The 19,857-nt window shown below is 36.6% G+C and overlaps 1 protein-coding gene across 1 annotated transcript in view; it reads left to right on the top strand.

Moving 5' to 3' along the window:
- The window catches only part of thsd7ba (thrombospondin, type I, domain containing 7Ba), a 201,750-nt gene that overhangs the window by 108,610 nt on the left and 73,283 nt on the right, over nt 1-19,857 (top strand). Inside the window, exons 8-9 of the mRNA XM_016239556.1 lie at nt 2,681-2,878; nt 18,493-18,684. Coding sequence (XP_016095042.1) covers nt 2,681-2,878; nt 18,493-18,684 — 390 coding nt within the window. The remainder of the gene's footprint in view (nt 1-2,680; nt 2,879-18,492; nt 18,685-19,857) is intronic.

The raw sequence follows: 19,857 nt of genomic DNA, 5'->3' as shown, positions 1-19,857 counted from the left end.
AAACATTGATAAAAAAATCTTGATCACCAAATCGACATATTAGAATGATTTCTGAAGGATCATGTGACACTGAAGATTGAAAGAATAAATTACAAATAAATTACATTTTAAAATATATTGCATCAGAAAGTTATAAATTATAAATATTATTCACTGTGTGTGTGTGTGTGTGTGTGTGAGAAATAATCAAATATTGTATTTATTTATTTTTATTTTACATTTTTTTGGTATTAAATTATTTAATGATATAATTATTAAATAATAAATAGAAGTTAGAGTGAGCTACAAAATGTAAAAAGAATTTGATGAGTTCATACTGAAATCTCTAACTTCGGATTGCACACTTGCAGATATTTTGGCAAATCAGTTTGAGACATTAAGATTTCTTCTGAAACTCTTGAGACATATCAGAGGTCACTTTTTTCTTTGCACGAAACCCATCTGAGAAGGATTTGCTTTTCATGTAAACTGAGTGCTGTCTAGAAGATTGTGTGATGTGTTGTCCCAGTGGGACTGTCTGATAGTTAGGGTGTCTAGATTCTCTTTTATTCGTTGCTTAGACTGCACCTTGTTAGACAAGAGTCTGTTTACTGTTTTCAAGCCCTTCACCTCACTGCTGTTTCAGAGTATCGTTTGATCTTTTGATATTGGATGAACAATGCAGAGCCTAGAGCTTTCATAAATAGAAAAATGAACTTCTTTCCTAAACATACAAACAGATTTCATCAGAGGAGCCTCGTGGATTTGTTTTTTAGTTGTTTTATTAACATTTCTAGTGCATTACAAATCTACAATTGCCCACAGTCATTTTTTATCCTCTTTGTGTCATCTTGGGTGAATGCAAGCATGTGTGGAGGAATGAATTGAACACCGGCTTCGTAATGATTGTAAGTGGCAAATTCTATCCAGCATTAATGTGAGTAGGGAGCATTGAAGTGGGACTGATAAGGTTCTGAAGTATTGGAAGTGAAATGCTGCCTGCAGCCCACCAGTCTTTCCCATGAATAAATCTGATAGCTCCCGTGAACCTTTCAATTATTAATATCCGCTGGGATGTGTCTCCACCAAATTGTTTTTCACAGTTTGGAGGAGGGCATTGGCCATCCAGGCATTCCTTTTGGTCCAGAAACAGGGCTGTTTGTGTGTGAACTGTGTCTGCATGCATGTTCTCCATGGGAGTATGTCCTCCACAATGCTGCTCAGGTGTAGTTTCAGAATGATGTGTAGTTGTAATTTGTTCTTTTATTGTCCTGGGGTTTTGCTGTTGTCATCTACAAAAGAGGAATGCTGCTTTTGACACTCAGAGGTGCAGGAAGTTGTTTCCTACACCTTCAGTCTGTCATGTTGTGTCTTCAATGAACAAAACATGCATTTTAGTGCATGGGCTGAAGTATATATTGAAATATTGTGTGTGTGTGTGTGTGTGTGTGTGTGTGTGTGTGTGTGTGTGTGTGTGTGTGTGTGTGTGTGTGTAAAATTGAATATTTTGTATTTTTATAATGGATTTTTTAATATATTTAATACAGGAAAAATATTTTGAGGCATTTTTTATTTTTCACTTTATTTTAGAGCTGTTCTCTTTTATATGACACCCTCCTGAGATGACAGTAAAAGTTATAAGTGTCAGTATAACAAATATGAAGGCTTTATGGATGATGGATAGCTTGAAAATAATTTTGAACAAACAAGAATATACAGTATGTCTGTTCTTAGATATAGGGTGTTATTTATGTCTTCTTAATTATTTTGTGATAAGTGAAGCAAACTGGTAATACCCCAAAGTTTGAATTATATATGTGATGCATTCAGATCTCTCATCACACAATACACTCATGTCTTATAGAGTTTACCGTTCTTTGTGTCAAAGCGATGTTGAGAGCTGTGTTTTGATTATTTCAAAGGCTTGGCTGACACTATGATTTTCCCAGGACTGCTGAGTCAAGCCCCCTGCAGGGGTGTGAGATGAACAAAATCTCACTACTGGCATGCACATAGTCAAGGAGCAAAGATATGAGGAGTTAGTATCTACTCATCACAGACCGTAAACAGGATCAGATGGTATCCAGACAGCTAGCATCCCACCCTCATGTTAGTCATCAGATCATCTTGTTTGATAAATTATGCTTGGAGTAATGCCTGATTCATCTTTTTTTCCCGCTTATTCACTATACTGTAATGCATATTGATGTCGGCCAGAGCTGCCTTTGAAAACGTATGCCAATTTATGAAATATTAATTTAAGGCTGGCCTAAGAATTTACATTTTTTTTCACTGAAGGACTTGAATTAAAATACGATGATGATCTTTCTAGCAGCACAATGCATGTATTTTTTTTTTTTTATGAGAACAGTTTTGCCTTCATGTTTAACCAGTACATTTAGCTGTTAAATTTTCATATTCCAGTGCTATTTCATTTATAACTGGCATCTCAGTTTAAAGTCATAGCTCATAGCTTTACAAATGAGTAAATGAAAAGAGTGTATTCAGGCAAATTACAGCAGAGCAGGAGTAGGAATTTATTCTGCTAACAAAAGCTGTGACAGAAAGCCTTTTCAAATGAGTTTCTATTACAGGCTTATTTAGTCACCGCTAGAATTTTAGTTCAGAACTCACTGGCCAGAACTGGCACTCATTTCCCTCACAATACCCCTAATCCACCTGTCTCTCGCTCTGTTCCCAGGCTACAAGCAGAGGAGGAGAGAGGTGCTGGAGGAAGGATCAGGAACAGAAAACTGTGCCCATCTCCTGGAGTCAATGCCCTGTGAGGATCCAGTGTGCTTCGTGTGGCAGGTGCAGTCTGAGGGCGCTTGTGTGCCCACCAAAGGGAACTGTGGAAATGGAACCAAGACTCAAACTGTGGCTTGCATCAACTCGCAAGGTATATAATCACAATTCTTGTATTTATTGGAATTGCATTATTTGAAAATGTCTGTATGTGTATGTACACTACCGTTCAAAACAAATATTTAAGTGAATGTGAACACGTTTAGTAAGCAGGCCAAGTTGCACACCATGAGGGTAATACACTGGTTTAAGGGTGTTTAATAAAGCATAAGTAACAGTAATAGTGCTGTTTTAGACAGCACCGCTAATAAATTGTCATATCAGAAGGATTCTAATATCCACCCGTAGCAAAAAGATTGCATTATTTTTACAGAAGTTGGTAATGTAAAAATGTTTAGCTAGTGTCTGTTTATTCCATTAGAACTCTTGATGATTTGTATACCTTTAAAGCATTCTATTATTGAGAGTGATCTAATAAAGGAAAGGCTTTTAAGAGCAGCCAAACACATTACTTCATGTCATGTCCGTGTCACACTGTTTCATCAGTGCATTACACTAGCTGATATGTGGTTATAGAGCTGTCTGAACGTGTTTCTCTCAGCAGCATGCTTTGGAGATCAGTTAGTCTGACCCATTTTAACCAAGCTTTGTAGTTTATGAGAGATGCCATGAAGATGAGGAATCCAGTAACGTGAACTTGATGAAGCCTTAGTGAGACCTTAATAGCCCATCTTTACAACCTGTGAAACTAATTGCAGCCTTTTTGCGTGTTTTATTATTGTGTCATAATAGATTATGGGTGGATATATGAAGGAGGCTGGGAAGAATCCAGTTAAGTTAACTAATTAATGTTCCTGAGGAGAATTGACACACAGGTCTGAAAGGTGCGGGTGTTTGAAACTGGTGTAATTAGAATCAGATATTTTTCTCATAATTCTTAAAAACACATCAGATGAGTGATGTTAAGTTAACACCAGTGTCAAATACTCTTATTTGATTTTCTCCGCACCTCAGTTGATAAACTAATTGATGCAATTTGACACAATCAGATGTTTTGGGGGATGAGAAAGAGTGTCTTATTATTTTTTCATTTGTGAATTCATTATTTCAGACTCAATGACTATAGAGGGCCTCTGTGTTATTATACAAATTTGGTTTGACCTCATTTTCAGAAGAGCAGCTTTCTCATTTGAATACAATGCTGCTATGCGAAATTTAATTACCCAGTATTTATAGGTAAAACAAATTTGTGTAGCAAAGAAGCGAGTAATCATAGCTAATGGCATCTTGATTTTGATAATTATGTTGATGAGAAGTCTGGTTAAATTTAGCGTGAAGTGTCTCCTTCACTCTATTGTTTAACCTTCAGCCCAAACCTAAGAAAGAGACTGACAGGGTGATAAAGGATTTTTGGGCACGTGTTGGGCTTTTTCCAGAGTTAATTGGGCTCTGGAGGACTAGGCATTTCTTCTGTTTCTGCTTTATTTCCCAAGAATGAGCATATTGATGCATGGATATCGAGGTCTGTTCCACTCTGACCATGAGAAGGGGCATTTTTCTCTATGCTGATGTTCAGACAGCTCCAGTTTACTGGCCAGTTAAAGATCATTGCATAGTGATCTATATCCCTCTCTTCTGTATTCAAGGGCAGGATGGAACTCTTTTTACAGTCTGGCAGCACTCTTAAGAGACACCTGTCATGCAGTGCACAGTCTGATTGAAATCCAGCTACATCCTTGAATGCCTTAGCACATCTCTTGAGTATGTACACTCTGGACTACTGGACTTTTAGCTATGTGCATAAAGTCTGGTCAACACTGCAGATCATTTTGCCCAAGATCTGCCTGTTACACAGACAGGCACCATCTGATTGACATGTCAAGTTCCCAACATTGGTTTGCTTTATTTATGTGATGTTTAGTGGTGTTTATAGATACTTCTTTTTGAAAAACTGTAAAATAGAATATACAGCTGCTCATGGATATCTTATTTTTTATATATTTTGGTTTGTTTGTTTTAGGCATAGGCATAATTTCATAATTGAGTTACATATATGTAGATCCTTTTGAGGGGGTTAATTAAACCATTGTAAATCGGTGTTTATTGCTTGTTCTGCTTTAGCTTGTGCAGCTCAAGGAGGTCAATCTGTGATGTTGGAAATCAGTCATATTTTTGATTGGAAATATAGTCATATTATAGTTTTCAAAAAAGCATTTTAATGCATTATTTATATCTTACAATGTTATTTTTACATAATTTTCAATATGTTTAATTATTGCTATGAACATTTTTTTGTATTCTTGGTATCACTGACAAAATCAAAAAAGCCTTCACTAAAACTTTTTTGGAAGTAATTTCATTGATTAGATTAACAAAATTACGCAATATTTTTTTATTCAAAGACAGAATTCAAGCTTTTTTGTGCAGCATGTAGTAGCTTGGAGGATTGTAAACAACTTTGTTTCTAATAGAACAAATAAAAACCTATTCACACTGAATAGTAGTGGACTGCTATATCTGGTATTTTGGCATTTTTTAATTATTAGTAAGTTTTTCTGTTTGTATAATAAGTGTCAGAAGCAGGATTTTTAAATCATTGGTTTACTAATCTTTGTTTAACAGTTCTGCAGAATAAACTATATGTAATAAGTTTTTTTCCTAAGAATTTCCTTATATATATATATATATATATAGATTTGATATATAGATGTATAGAAATATATCAATTTTGAGCAGTGTATGTGCAAGCCTATACAGAAAATTGTGTTCCCCAACATGGGGTTTTCAATTTGACGAATGAACAGCTTGAATTGTCCAGGATGTCGATCTCTTAGATGCACAGCAGCACGGAATGACTCCAGGGAACAAAATAAAGAAGACAGCACTTTTATAATGGCTACTGCGAAGCTTTCTATCAAAGTCAAAGAATCTCCTGTTTCAGTGGAATTAAATAATGTTTCTGATGCTGGTGCTGCAGTAACCTCCCTGTGTGAACTTCTCCATATGTCCAGACCCTTAGCTCTCCAGCGGCTAACCCACGCTGTGGGCAGTCTAATAAGGGCTCTTGTCAGTGAGGATCTCTGAATATCAGCTCCAGGTGTATCTGCTTGCCAGGTTTTCTTAAGTGTTCAACTCCGTCGGGCAAATGAGGAGTGGCAGTTTCCATCTCTGGACTCTGTAGCGATTCCGCATTTCCTTAAAGGAATTCAAATAGACTAGCGAACTCCTCCGAGAAACAGAATTTGTTCATTATTTTCACAGCACTTCAGGTTCAGTGTGCAGCCCCCGTGTTCATTTACTCTGATGACAGAAGCTCTATTACACCAGGATGTGAAGTGAAAAAAGTCATAAATAAAGCAATTCCTCTGGCAGCTGCGAATGTTTGACCGCATCCTATTAGAACTGCTTTTATTTATTTTTCACTTTCCTTAACATTTTCATACCTCAAGCTTCGCAGTGCTGACAGCACGATGGGGTCTGTGTCACTTAGCGGCAGTGTGGTGTGATGCCACATCTGAAGTTCTGCAGCATTGGCGCTTGTGTGTCAGTCAACGCGCTTCAGCCGAGGCCTATCTGTAAAGTGACATATTGAAGAAGTCAGTCTTTTAACTTTGTGCCAGCAGCACGTTACTCAAATTCATGTAGTCGCGGTTGTAATTTTATGCTGGTTTATGACCTCAGCGTTGTGGTTCTCCAGCACTGCCAGAAATTCACAGACCACATGAGAGTGTCAATATAATGTCAGGACCAAGGTCACCTTCTTTCTATGTTTTTTTTCTCCTTCCCCCCCTTAAATTTACAGCAGGCTAAAATCGTTGTGACCTGTAGCTAATCAACGGCAGAATCTCAGTGTAATTATAGCTAATGTCAAACCCGACACAGCTTTAATCGATACATATAGGGCTAGATCACCGACTGGTAGATAGATGTGAGAAAATCAATTACAAAATACATTTGAAATGCACAACAAGTTGCGATTATCTCACATTTTTGTATTTATGTTGCTTTCTAGCCGAGGTCTTAGTATTAATGAAATCTTTCATCTTTTCACCTGTTTGCTGATATCTTGACTGTGCAGAGCAATGCCCATCCAAGGTTACATTTTAAATGTACATAAGTTATTACTAGTGCTGTCAAAGTTCATATATTAATGCATGCAGTTTATCAAATGTTTAATTTATTTTTATATATATTTTACATTGTATAATGTTTACACTATAACTGAATGGTGAGTTTAATTTATAAATGGTTAGCTAAATTATTAGTTAATTTTTCAATCAAACAAAGACGTGCCGTTTAACAAAATTCGCATGCTTTGTATGGTGAAAAAAAAGTCAAAAAGTGAAATATCACCTATAAAGTGTGAGGAAAGTTATTTTATTATTGAATTATCATAGATTTGCATTTCTGTATTGGGTTGTAATGCTGTATGAGAAATGTAATTTGTTTGTTGTGCAATCCCAAAATTGTATCCAGTGTCATTGTTATACCCTACTGTTCAGAAATTTAGGACTGGTAAGACTTTTGAAAAGCCCCTTATGCTTGCCAGGGCTGCCTTTATTTGATCGAAAAGGCTGTAAACAGTAATGTTGTAAAATGTTACTACGATTTAAAATAAGTGCTTTCTATTTCAATATAATATGTCATTTATTCCTGTGATGGCAAAGCTGAATTTTCAGCAGTCATTACTCCAGTCTTTAGTGTCACATGATCCCTCCATGCTGATTTTCTGCCCAAAAAAAAAAAACATTTCTTATTATCAATGTTGAAAACAGTTGTGCTGCTTAATGAAGTGTGGAAATCATGATACATTTTTCCAGGATTCTTTAATGAATGAAAGTAAAAAAAAATTTTTTTTTTTTAAAAACACCATTTATTTGAAATTGAAATCTTGTTTTAACACTATAAATGCCTTAACTGTCTCTTTTGATTAATTGAATGCATCCTTGCTATAAAAATAATGTTACTGACCCCAAATCTAATATTTCAATTGTAATTTAAATATTGATATATAAGAATTACATATTTCAATTGACAACACACATACTACAGCACAAATGCACCATAATACTGTGGTGTTTTATAGTACTTGGAGCCCCTGGGATTAGTTTTTATTCTCTATCTGGCCTATCACACATGCTTTAGTCATTTCTGCCATTCAAATGCTAATAACATTTGCCAGGTAGCCACGTGGGGTGACAGGATGATGTGCTGATCAATGAGAACTGTAATCTATGCAGCAGATTAGAGGTTTGCCGCTGTGTGGTCTGTCCCAATACGGCCATTTATCTCCTCTGAGCGTGGTGTAATCAGGGGTGTGTTTGATGGATCTCACAACATCTTGCCCTTCTCTGCTCAGAGCCAGAGAAAAACATGTGGCACTTCATGGATGAGCACTGAGCTTTGTGCTTCTTTCAGAGAAGAACAGTTTAGACATATGCTAGTTTTGTGCTGGTCTCAAACTGCTGAAGCTGTTTGTCATACATAGCCTTTCTGGTAAAACTGGTTAACTAAGGCCCCATTTGGACAGAATTAGTTTTACACGGGGAAAGTGGTGTACTATTTATTAGAGCTTTTCTCTGATTTTAATCTTTGTCTGTAATATTTCAGGACTTTTTACAGATTGCACTTTTCTGTGTTGGTAAAGATTATAGCTTCTTATACCTTCTGTAAAACAATAAAAAAAGTAACCAAAAATAATAGCAGTTGTAATGACATGCTAATAAAAGCCTTTAAATCTGCTCTCAGCAGTCCATGTCCAGCATTTGTATTAAAGTGTATTAAGTAGACAATTGTCAGTGAAAAGACACGTTCACGACTTTTTCTGAGAGATAACACTTGCTGTTCCGAATGGACTTAAGGATGCAAAGCATACAGGGTTTTTTGTCCTGAGTTTTTATTGAAAAGATAGTAGACTGTACAACCTTGACACTTGCAAGAGGGAAAAAGAGGGAAATTCATTTCATATTGTTCTTTAATGCACAGGACATTTGTTACCCATGTAGAGATAGAAGAAAGGATTCTGATTTCTTTTGGTTTGAAAAATGAGAAAAGTAGCCTACGTAAGTATTGTAATTTAGTGATTACGTGATCTGCGAGCAGAATGATGGTGAAAGTTCAAGTGTTAAGGTTTATGTGTGTGTGCGTGTTTGTTCAGACTGTGCTACATGCCTCGGTTTTTAGAACACGTTTTCCAGAACAGCAAAAGCAACAAAGACTAAAGACATACATTATGTTGTTTTTTGCTTGAAATTCAAGACAGTTCCTCCAACTAATCATAGACACTTTCATTTTTGAAGGAAATTAATACTAAATTCTATTAAGCAACGATGCATTCAAAATATAAAAAATGACAGTTGAGACATTTATAATGTTTAGAATGTCTTTTGTTTCAAATAAATGCAGAAAAAAAGTGAGTTAAAAAGTCAGAATTGCAAGATATAAACTGGAAATTATGACTTTTTTTCTCAGAAGTGCGTAATATAAACTCGCAATTGTAAATGATAAAGTCAGAATTGCAAGAGATAAACTCAGAAGTGCGAGATATGAACTTGCAATTCTGACTCTTTTTTTTTTCTCAGAATCGCAAGTTTACATCTTACATTTCTGATAAAAAAGTAAGAATTGTGAGATAAAATGTCGCACTTACCTTTTTTTCTTTTTAATTCGGTGGCGGAAATGGGCTTCCATAGAAAAAGAATTTAAAACAATGCATGATGTTTTCCACAGATATATTAAGCAGCACAAATGTTTTTGATAAGAAATTGATGAAACATTGATGATAAGAATTGTTTCTTGAGCAGCAAATCAGCATATTAGAATGATTTCTGAAGGATCATGTGACACTGAAGACTGATGTAATGATGCTGTACCAAAAAGGTACACATTTTCAAAAGGTACACATTGGTACCTTATTTACCCCTAATGGGTGCATATACAAAATTAGCACCTAAAGTTAGTACCTTAATGTAGCATTAATACCCTAACGGTACATATCTGTTCCTTTCAAAAAGGTGCCGCCCTAGTGACAGTGCCCCGGTGTTAAATGCATTTTCCCATAATTACATATGTGTGGCTGCAATATACAAATGCTCCTGGGTGCCATCCTGGGCGATTTTTACAGGCATGACATAGCTGTGTGAAAACATTACAAACATCCAGAGTAAATTGCTTTACAGACATTTCCTAAAACAAATCTCATTCAAATAGGGTTTAAGGAAGTCTTGCAAGTTAAAACACTTGATTGGGGACACCGTCATTCAAACCACAACACATTTCAGCGACCAGCTACAGTACGCTTTTCCTTTCAGCAGGAAACACATTAGTTAAAATAACTAGTTCTTTTTGACCCTTGCAGCATCAGTAAGAGTCATCTGCATTTCAACATGTGCCCATGGGCAAGCCACCACTGATGGCTCTTTTAGTGGAGAAGACGGTGCACACAGTGTTACTTTGTATAGCTTCTTGGCTGTCACTTAGTAAATGATGTGTCAGGCCAGTGTTGCGCAGCTCTAAATTATGAGTGTTGCGAGTTAGCTGACATGATTGAGTGCATCGATGCAATTTCACCACAGGTGACCAAAAAACACTGTATCACACTGATGGTTTCTGTGCTCTGACCTTAATTCCATCTCCAAATGGAACGTTCAAGCTTTCAAATAAAAGTTCAACTTAAAATTTCAACTCTGAAAGGGCAATCCACAGCGTATGATAACACTGGGCAGTCTAGAGGAGCAAGTCAGAAGGGAAACACAATGGCACTTGGACTCGCATGCTATGGTGATGTTATTATATTTTTGAGAGCAAGTTTCCAGCGATAAACACCCATATATTAATAATTCAGGAAGGACCTGGAGCTGAGATCCATTTACAGTTTCCCCACACATGGCAGGTGCTTTCTGCTTTTCAGGCATTCCTTACTCAGCCTGGTCTAATGCAGGGTAGATGCACACCCCACATTTTTCCACTTAACTTTTTATGATACGAGTATGACTGGCAGCTGTGTTTGGGTGGTTGAGCAGAGAAAATTACAGCTGCTCTCTGCTAAATCAGTCTGTACAGAAGAGTGCCTATTTTATGACTAGTTATTCAGTTTCCTTCATTGTTATGTTAGATGATAATGAGGTTTAGAGCTTCAACTCTATAGTTAATGGCCACCACTTATAGTTTAGTGCATTTGTATGTAGAATGTATGCGGCAAATCAACAAAAGCTTGCAAGAGATTGCAACATTTCACTGAACCATTGTGTTTTTCAGTACAAATATCTAAATATCCATTAATAAGTTTACAGAGAAGCAACATTTTAAATCATAAGTGAATAAACATAAGTATATTTATGGTAACACTTTAGTTTAGGGACCAGTTCTCACTTTTAACTAGTTGCTTCTTAGCATGAATATGACTAGCATATTGGCTGTTTATTAGTACTTATAAAACATATTATGCATGACCTATTTCTAATTTAAGAAAAATTGTATTTAGTTTTAAGGATATTTATGTAGTTTTCTAGAAAATTACAAAATCGTAAAGCGATTGATTAACAGAAGGCTTTTTTACATGCTTAGTGCCGTTGCTTATCATTATATTTCCTAATTTTTTTTTATTTTTTATATACGATTTGATCAAGAAGCGGTTTTGGCAGTTTTATGGGTATGGCATGAGCCCCCAGTGAAGCATGTGTGGGACACAGATGGGTTTTCATCAGTGTCTTTATTATGTTAGAATGAGGCCGACAACCGCCCAACTGTTCCAGTGTTGTTTCACGTCGTGGACCTCAGACAGCCTTTAGGCAGTACAAGAGCTGCTCCCGCACTAATATAGCGTTTTGTCAAGTCTTACATTTCTTTCAGGAAATTCATGTTGCTGTCTCCAAGCGTTTGAAGAAGCCTTTAAGAAATGAACCTTCACCACGGAGCTTTGTACTTAAAATAGTTAACGACTTAACCTTAGCTTGAAGGAGTCTTAAGGCAGAATTATGATTGGAAAGATTATAAGTGTCTTTAAATCCATATGAGGAGACAAGCCTGGATAACTCCAGATGGAGTTTGTGCTGCTATTTGAAATGGATCAGAGGATAGGGTTGGAACTCGTGGGCTATCGGTTTTCTCTCTGACTGTGTGATCAGTCAAAGTGCCAGTTATCAGTGTGTCTGATCAATGCAGGTGACACTAATCTGGTAAATGACCTTCTGCCTGCATGTCAGGGTTGTCAATATCTGGACTAAGGTGAACTAATTCTGATCAATTCTCAAAATCATCTCTTACTGACAGGTGGAGTCTTAGTTCTAGCTTTAAACCCTAAAGCTCTTAATAGTTAAAGAAATGACAGATAGAGAAGATTTCGCTTTTTCCATATATAAAGTGCATTTACTACTTCTATCATTATTAGAAATCAAATATAGATGTTTTGAGAAGATAGATTTAAGAATTTATTGTACCACCAATTTAACATACTGTTACTGTCAGAATTTGTTTCTTTTAAAGCAGTTAAAACAAACTGTTGCTCAATTAATCTTAAACTGTTGCTCATTAATTTTAAATCTAAAAGCAGTCAAATATGGCACATTTACTTTCAATGGTCAGTGAGAGAGTGTACAACATTATAACATAGACCTCAGAGAAAAGATATAATGTATGACATGACATTTTTACATTTTACAGACTTTATTTAAATAACAAACATTAACAGAAATACAGAAAGTAGTCGAGTTTTTGTGCTTCAGTTACATACATACGTATATATATATATATATATATATATATATATATATATATATATGACGATAATACCGCATACCACGCTACTGAGCCACTCAACATTACCACAAGGGAAATTCCTTCACTGCGACAGCCCTAGTCATGATAGTGCACTTGCTATTGAGTCTGCTGGGGTTTGGGTGGGACCTTGTTACTAGGGCTTCACCTCATTATCACTATTGCACAGACTCTGGCTCAAAATTACATCTCCAGTGCAAAATGACAGTGGGCATTTTGGCTTCATTTTTCTACAGTGGAAGGATATATGTGCGTGTGTGTGTGTGTGCATATATATTTATATATATGTATGTATATAGGTGTGCATATGTGTCACCTCGATATTTATTCATGAATTTTCTTTGTTGGCCCTCATCTCATTCAAGTATTGAGAAAAACCGACATGTGTCACTTTTCATTTCAACCATAGGTTGTTGTTTGTATTTTAATGACAGCTGTCCTCTGTCTCCCTGACCTTTGTGCTGTGACTTTACTTAGAAGAAGGTTGTGTGAGGTGACACGTTCCACCAATCTGATGTCTTCCAGGGTTATTTTTTGTTCCCATTCTCTAAAGGTCATAGTTGTGATATCGCTAAGGGTAACATTTAATCTTCAGTCTGTTCTAGAGTGATGATCACATTTGACATTTCTCTCCTGCATGTCTGAACATTTATTTTCTCTCTTTGCATTTGTTTATCTGATTGATTTGCATTACATGTACACCATTCCTTTATGAGTATCATTAGTTGTTACTGATATCAATATTAATATATTGCGACATACTGGATTCAGAGTAAGGTCTGCCCCATATGGAGGTCTGACAGGTGGGTTTTCCCATTCTTCATTCACGTTCATCTCCATGATTCTCTTTGGTATGCTGCTCCGCATAAGCAGTCACTGTTTGTACACACCTCTGTTGATAATGAGGATTCAGTGTTTACATGGACCTTTCAGCATTAATATTTATGTTTTCTTGATGTGTCAATGAATACTAAGTGGTGTGAGTGGCTGAGATGGAACAGAAAAGAAAATTGTTCATTTTAAACGGCGTAGTCAGATCTTGTCACTTAATTCTAAATTGCATTGAAACATAATGCACTAAATCCCTCTGCAAATTAATTTAATCTCTAAAGGTAAGGCAATTTCTTTGATATTAACATACTTTCTACTTGCTGTGCAAACACAACAGTGAAATAACAAAACACTATGATGCTTTCAACTTTTCTGTTTATCTGAGCAATGAAACTTCTGGCTCAACTAGTCAGTGTTTTTTTTTATTTTTTATTATTATTATTGTTTTCCTCTTTTATGACCTAACTTCAAAAAAAAAAAAAAAGTAAAGAAAAAAAATTCCTAGAGACATCAGTAGTATTGGCAAACCGATGACATTAAAGTAATATTAAGAAAATACTATCTTTGTTGTTTCTACATTAATTTGAAGATTGAATGTGAAATTATTGCAATATAAAAGTATATTTAAAAACTTTAATGTTAGGTGAACAGCACTAACAATGTCAGTAGTTTTATATCAGGAGCGGAGGTGCATTTGTGTGCATTTGATTTTGTGATCTCATTGAAATGGAGAGAGTGGTTAAAGGCTGTGCATGAGGGAACATTTCTATATATTAGGATCCACCACTAATTACTACCACAGCATAGACAGAGAACAACTTCAAATTCCAACGCTGACATGGCAACTCATCAGGCTAACACACTGTAATGAAATAAAAACTCCTGCTCAACAATTCCTTTGTATTACACAAATCCCTGTCACAAGTTTTTTTTTTCTTTTCATTTTTAACAAAAGAAAGACTCTTATTGAGTGGTGGGGACATAATTGGCCATGACAAAAAGCGCTGTCCTCACCTGAAATGTGTTTGTGTTTTTATCTGTTTTTTAATGTACATTTTTCATTCAGCGAGAATAGGTATGCAAATTATATTGGTAGTTTTTAAAACAACCCACACAGGCTGGCTCATTTGTCTGAAATTGCTCTGAGCTATGTTATGCTGCTCTGATTGTTAAAGTTTCACCCCAGTAGCCAATTAGTGAATGTCTAATCTAAGCTCAAATTAATTGTACTCATCTGCTATTGTGTGGACACCTTTAGCCACGCCTCTGTTGGTGCCGCTAATGGTGCACAAATTATACACAGCAGCTTTAAAAATTACAATTATGTTTCAACTTCACTTTTGTTAGAGTTTGAATTATTATTTTTTTTTTAATTATTATTGTTACTTGAATCATATTTTTTTTTAGTAATTAATTTCATCTCTCTCCGATTTAAAAAAAAAAGAGTATTACATCTGCAATCTACGGAAGTTCTAAGCGGCCATGCATTATTTTTTTTTCCTTCTTGTTTTCTCGTTATAACGACTTATTTTCTCGTTATATCGACATAATGATTGAGTTTGTCCTTGACTCTGCATGAAAAATTAATGATGAATCAGTCCAACTTTCATCTGCATAGAGGAGGTGTTGACTGAGAACAGGTCTCGTGTTACGCTCGTTATTACTACCAGTTCATTGTCTCAGCTCTGTTCAGACTTTAATGCTGGATTAAATTAAAGGTAGTTTTTAGTTTTTTTCACAAACTAGTTTTGTGTCTGCTTGCAGGGAAATCAAGGGTTACTGTCTTGATCTCTCTCCCTCCTACTCTTTCATTTTTGTGTGGAGGGTTTTGTACTTTGTGAACAGCGTTGCATTTAATGGTACACAGATTAAGGGGTGCTCACAAGCAGCACTATTATATTTATTTATTCTTTTCTCCTTTTAAATGCAAGTGAGCCAAAGAGATTTCAGCCAGGAAGATGTGGCCCTTCCAGTGCTTTTTTGCTCTCTGTGTGGGCTGTTAAGGTTAATTTCCCCAATCTCCATGCACATTTTCATCCAGCTCTCCTGGGGCAAAGTGTTCCTTTCAAACTTTCACAATTATTTCTGATATATTGTATTAGAGAGGGGAAGTGAATTGATTTAGGGAGATGGGAAGCTGGAATTATTTGATGCCTGCGATGTGACCCATAAGTCAGTGCTGTTATTTGGAGCTCTGGCATTATTCTTTCTGCAATTTAACTTATTATAGTTAGGTGTTCAATTTGCCAAGCAGCTGTTATGGTATTACAGTTTGTGCATTATTCAGAAGAGGAGAATAACAGCCCTGTGCAGTTGGCTAAAATGAAAACATTCGCTGCTTGGTTTTTATTTCTGACTCTTGAACTGTCATTTTTGCAGTATAATTCCTGTTATTTTCTTTCTCTGGAGCTTTTTGTGAATTTACTGTTGCTCTTCACCATTTATTCTGCTGTGTGTGTTGATGTTCAAACTTCTGCAGTATATATTACGTCTAACTTCATGGGAATATGACATCTCCGCTCAAAGACCGGTATAGCTGTTCAACACCATATACAGTACATATTTTGTTTTGAATGTTGGTGTGATATGAATGACCATGACTGCATTGGTCAGCCAGCTGCTGGACCAGCATGGACTTTACAGTGGTGTATGATATGCACTAACAGCAGAATAATTGCACTTTACGCTTCATTAGACTTTTTCATAATGGGTGATTCTACAGTTAGGTGCAGCTTTAGCTGCTTTAAGTATTGAAAAATGAAGCATCATCAAACTGTATTTCATTTATGTGCCTGAGTAAAATTTAGAATTTTATATATATATATATCATCAATAGCGCAATATTGCGGTTATCGCGACAGCCCTATCCTCGATATCTTGGATCTCTGATACCAGCGTCAAGAATAGATCAAATACCTCCCTTTCAAAACCCTCTTTTCATGATTTAGAGATCTCGCTGTGGATGAATGGAGGTTTCCAGTTCTGTCTTCAGTTTAAATTGCGCTCAGGGGTCCTTCACCTCATGCACACAACAGTTATCTTCAAACTCATTGACGTCCAGGTCACGTGTCTGCCAGCAGTGTTTGGCAATACCAGTTTGATTGCCAAGAACATGCCTACAGCTCCTCCTCGCCAGTCCCTCTGCTTTGATGACTCAAGAAGCCTGGTGCTAAAAGTTGGAGGCGGAGGGCTGGAGACTCACCTTGGGGAATATCTTCCATCTCTGCCTCATCGTCAATAGCGCAATATTGCGGTTATCGCGACAGCGCTATCCTCAATATCTTGGATCTCTGATACCAGCATCAAGAATAGATCAAATACCTCCCTTTCAAAACCCTCTTTTCATGATTTAGAGATCTCGCTGTGGATGAATGGAGGTTTCCAGTTCTGTCTTCAGTTTAAATTGCGCTCAGGGGTCCTTCACCTCATGCACACAACAGTTATCTTCAAACTCATTGACGTCCAGGTCACGTGTCCGCCAGCAGTGTTTGGCAATAGCAGTTTGATTGCCAAGAACATGCCTACAGCTCCTCCTCGCCAGTCCCTCTGCTTTGATGACTCAAGAAGCCTGGTGCTAAAAGTTGGAGGCGGAGGGCTGGAGACTCACCTTGGGGAATATCTTCCATCTCTGCCTCATTGGATCAAGAACATCACCCATCTCACGTTCTTAGCCCCTTGACATGGATGCAGTTACAGCAAGGGGAAAAATAAATAGATAACAAATCTGCCCCTGGGTTGTTTTTGCTTAACTGTGTGTTTGAAAGTGAATGACAAGGTTCAACAGAAATAACGATTCCTCATCATGAGCGCCGATGTTCCTCACTTATTCAACTTTTTTGGAAATTGATCCGTTATGGTGGCGCATAAAAAGGGTGTGCACCTGTTTGTTGGGGATGTTTTTTAGGGTTTAATCATTATAGGAAAGTTTTGTGTAATCCTAGAGAAGTGAATGGAAGGATTAATGTCTCTCTTTCATGCATGAAATGAGAGTTTTCCTCTCACCAGCCTCAGCAGACAGCCCAGCTCTCTTTCTCTTATGTCTTTTGATAGGTTACTGGCATCTAATAAATTAAATGGCCTTTGGTTCATCCTCTAAAATACCGATTCCTGTTCAAATCTTCCTTCCTGTAGGCGAAAAGAAACAAATTCTGCCCATCTTATCAAGCAGTCTTTAGTAAAATCAGTGGCAGCCCACAAAGCAAATATTTCCGTTGGTTAATTTGTTTGAAGATTGAAGAGCAGACCTTTTTTCTATTTTGGAGAGAAATTGATGGCATTATCGCTGCAATGTGATGTGCAGCTGTAGCTTTGATAGGCTTGATCGTAAGAGTTTTGAGCATCTTCAGAATATTAGTGTTCAAGATTTGGTTGTGTTCATCATAATGAAATCTAAATTGCCCCCTCTATTTTCATGTTTCCCATTTCAGTGATTGAACACAAAAAGGCTGATGAATCACAACTGTTGATCTCTTATTTGGAGACAAAAACCACTTTGTCTTTATCTAAGTTGCATTAAAAAGATGAAAGCAGTGAATATGAGCACATTCATAATGGGGGCCTCACAATAATCATGATTTACTTTCGTAACGCTGAGTTATGTGGCTATTTCATTGAATGGCTTATTCAAAAGCGCATTGAATTACTGTCTTGTAAAGGTACTGTGGGTCTGTGCTTGAAAAATATGAGTTTTCAAGGCCAATGATGATATCTAGAGAACATTTAGGTCACAGAAGGTGTGTGTGTGTGTGTGTGTGTGTGTGTATTCAGCTATATGTTTTCATTATTATATAATATTTTTGAAGTATACACTACTGTCCTTTCTTTAAAAATGTTTTTATGATTACCAATGCTGTATTTATTTGAGCAAAAATACAGAAAAAAAACTATCTATAAATGTAAATGTAATGTAAAATCTATACACATTTCAGTATACTGTATATTATAATATTGAATGTTGATCATGGCTAGAATAACTCTTTTTTTTTCGTTCTTTTCAGTGAATAAATATGCACTTGTTTTGAAAAAACAACAATAACGTCTTCTATCTTTGAACACCGAGTAATGATGGTGACATTACAACTCGTGTCATGTTCCACTGAACAGGGCAGCTTGTTCCTGAGGAGCTCTGTGAAGATGAACTGCCCCCTAAAGAGGTGTCCTGTGTGATGGCGTGTTCAGGTGACTGTGTGCTCAGCTCATGGTCTGATTGGTCCTCATGCTCCCACAGCTGCTCCAGTAAAAACTCAGAGGGCAGACAAAGCCGCACACGGACCATATTAGGCTTACCGGGAGAAGGTCAGTTGACTTTCATCTTCCACAGAAATTGGATAATAATGTTTTAACAAATGTCTGACCAATTCATTTTAATTAAAGCATGCAAATTCACAATGGAACATGGTGTTGGAGTCTGGCCTGCATGTGTCATTTCGTAACATTCCAGTCTCTCTGCACCTTCCTATCTATTACAATAAAACATGTTTATAAAATGAAAAAACAAACAGATAATTTAATGCTGTGATATTGATTTGACAAGGGAAGTAATTTACTCTTAATATCACTCTGAGGGTGACATAATACCATTAATCAGGTTGTTTTTGTGAGCAGAAGAGCAATTCTGCATTCTGTATATTTGTTTCAGAGGAGCAGTGATAGAAATGTGTTCACAGGGTCTCATTTTTCTGTCTGCCTACGTACAGCTGTGGGCTTTTCCAATCACACACAGTCCTTCTGGAATGACAGAAAGAGCTGTGTAATTAAGACTTAAATATACCTTTGTCTGGAGACTACTTCCGCCCCCTCTGCCGTCACACACACATGAGTAATGGCTCTTACATACATTTCTCTCCATACATCTGGAAAATGGAAATAAAGCACCAGCCTCCTCTACACACCTTCCACAGAGTGTCATTAATCAGACAAGCCCTTATTAATATTCAGTCGGTCTACGTTACGCACATAATGAGTCCCTGTGTTATGGAAAAAGGCTGAATGTCAATACAATGTCATTAGATTCAAGGGCAGATGGTGTAGAAATTACTTTTAATTATGAAAAGTGCAGAAGTAATTTTGGAGGCTGATCCCAGAGAACTTGTCACAGGTGTTCCTGCATCACGTGTGGGATACACATTCAGTTTCCTGAGTCAGGTGTAGTATGTGATTTCAAGTACAAGAAAGTTTTGAATCAATCTCTGGCTGATACAGATAAGCTGATTTTATGGTTGATGACCGATGCTGCACTATTTTGTGTGGTTTAAAAAAAAGTAATCTTGCCATTGTCATCATGGACTTACCCTCATGTCTTTCCAAACCGGTATGACTTTTCTTCTGTAGAAAAAAAAAAAAAAAAAAAAAAGAATGTTGGTAACCAAATGATTTTACAAACAACTGGAGGAAGAAAAAAAAAAAAAAGTCATGGGGTCTTTGAATACTGTTGTGTGCAACGGGGGGCAAAAAGGTTGAGAACAAACA

This window comes from Sinocyclocheilus grahami, unplaced genomic scaffold, assembly GCF_001515645.1.
Source record: "Sinocyclocheilus grahami isolate Dianchi unplaced genomic scaffold, SAMN03320097.WGS_v1.1 scaffold568.1, whole genome shotgun sequence".
Taxonomy (NCBI): Eukaryota; Metazoa; Chordata; class Actinopteri; order Cypriniformes; family Cyprinidae; genus Sinocyclocheilus; species Sinocyclocheilus grahami.
Note: the sequence above shows the minus strand (reverse complement) of the source record. Positions and strands in the feature narration are given on the sequence as shown.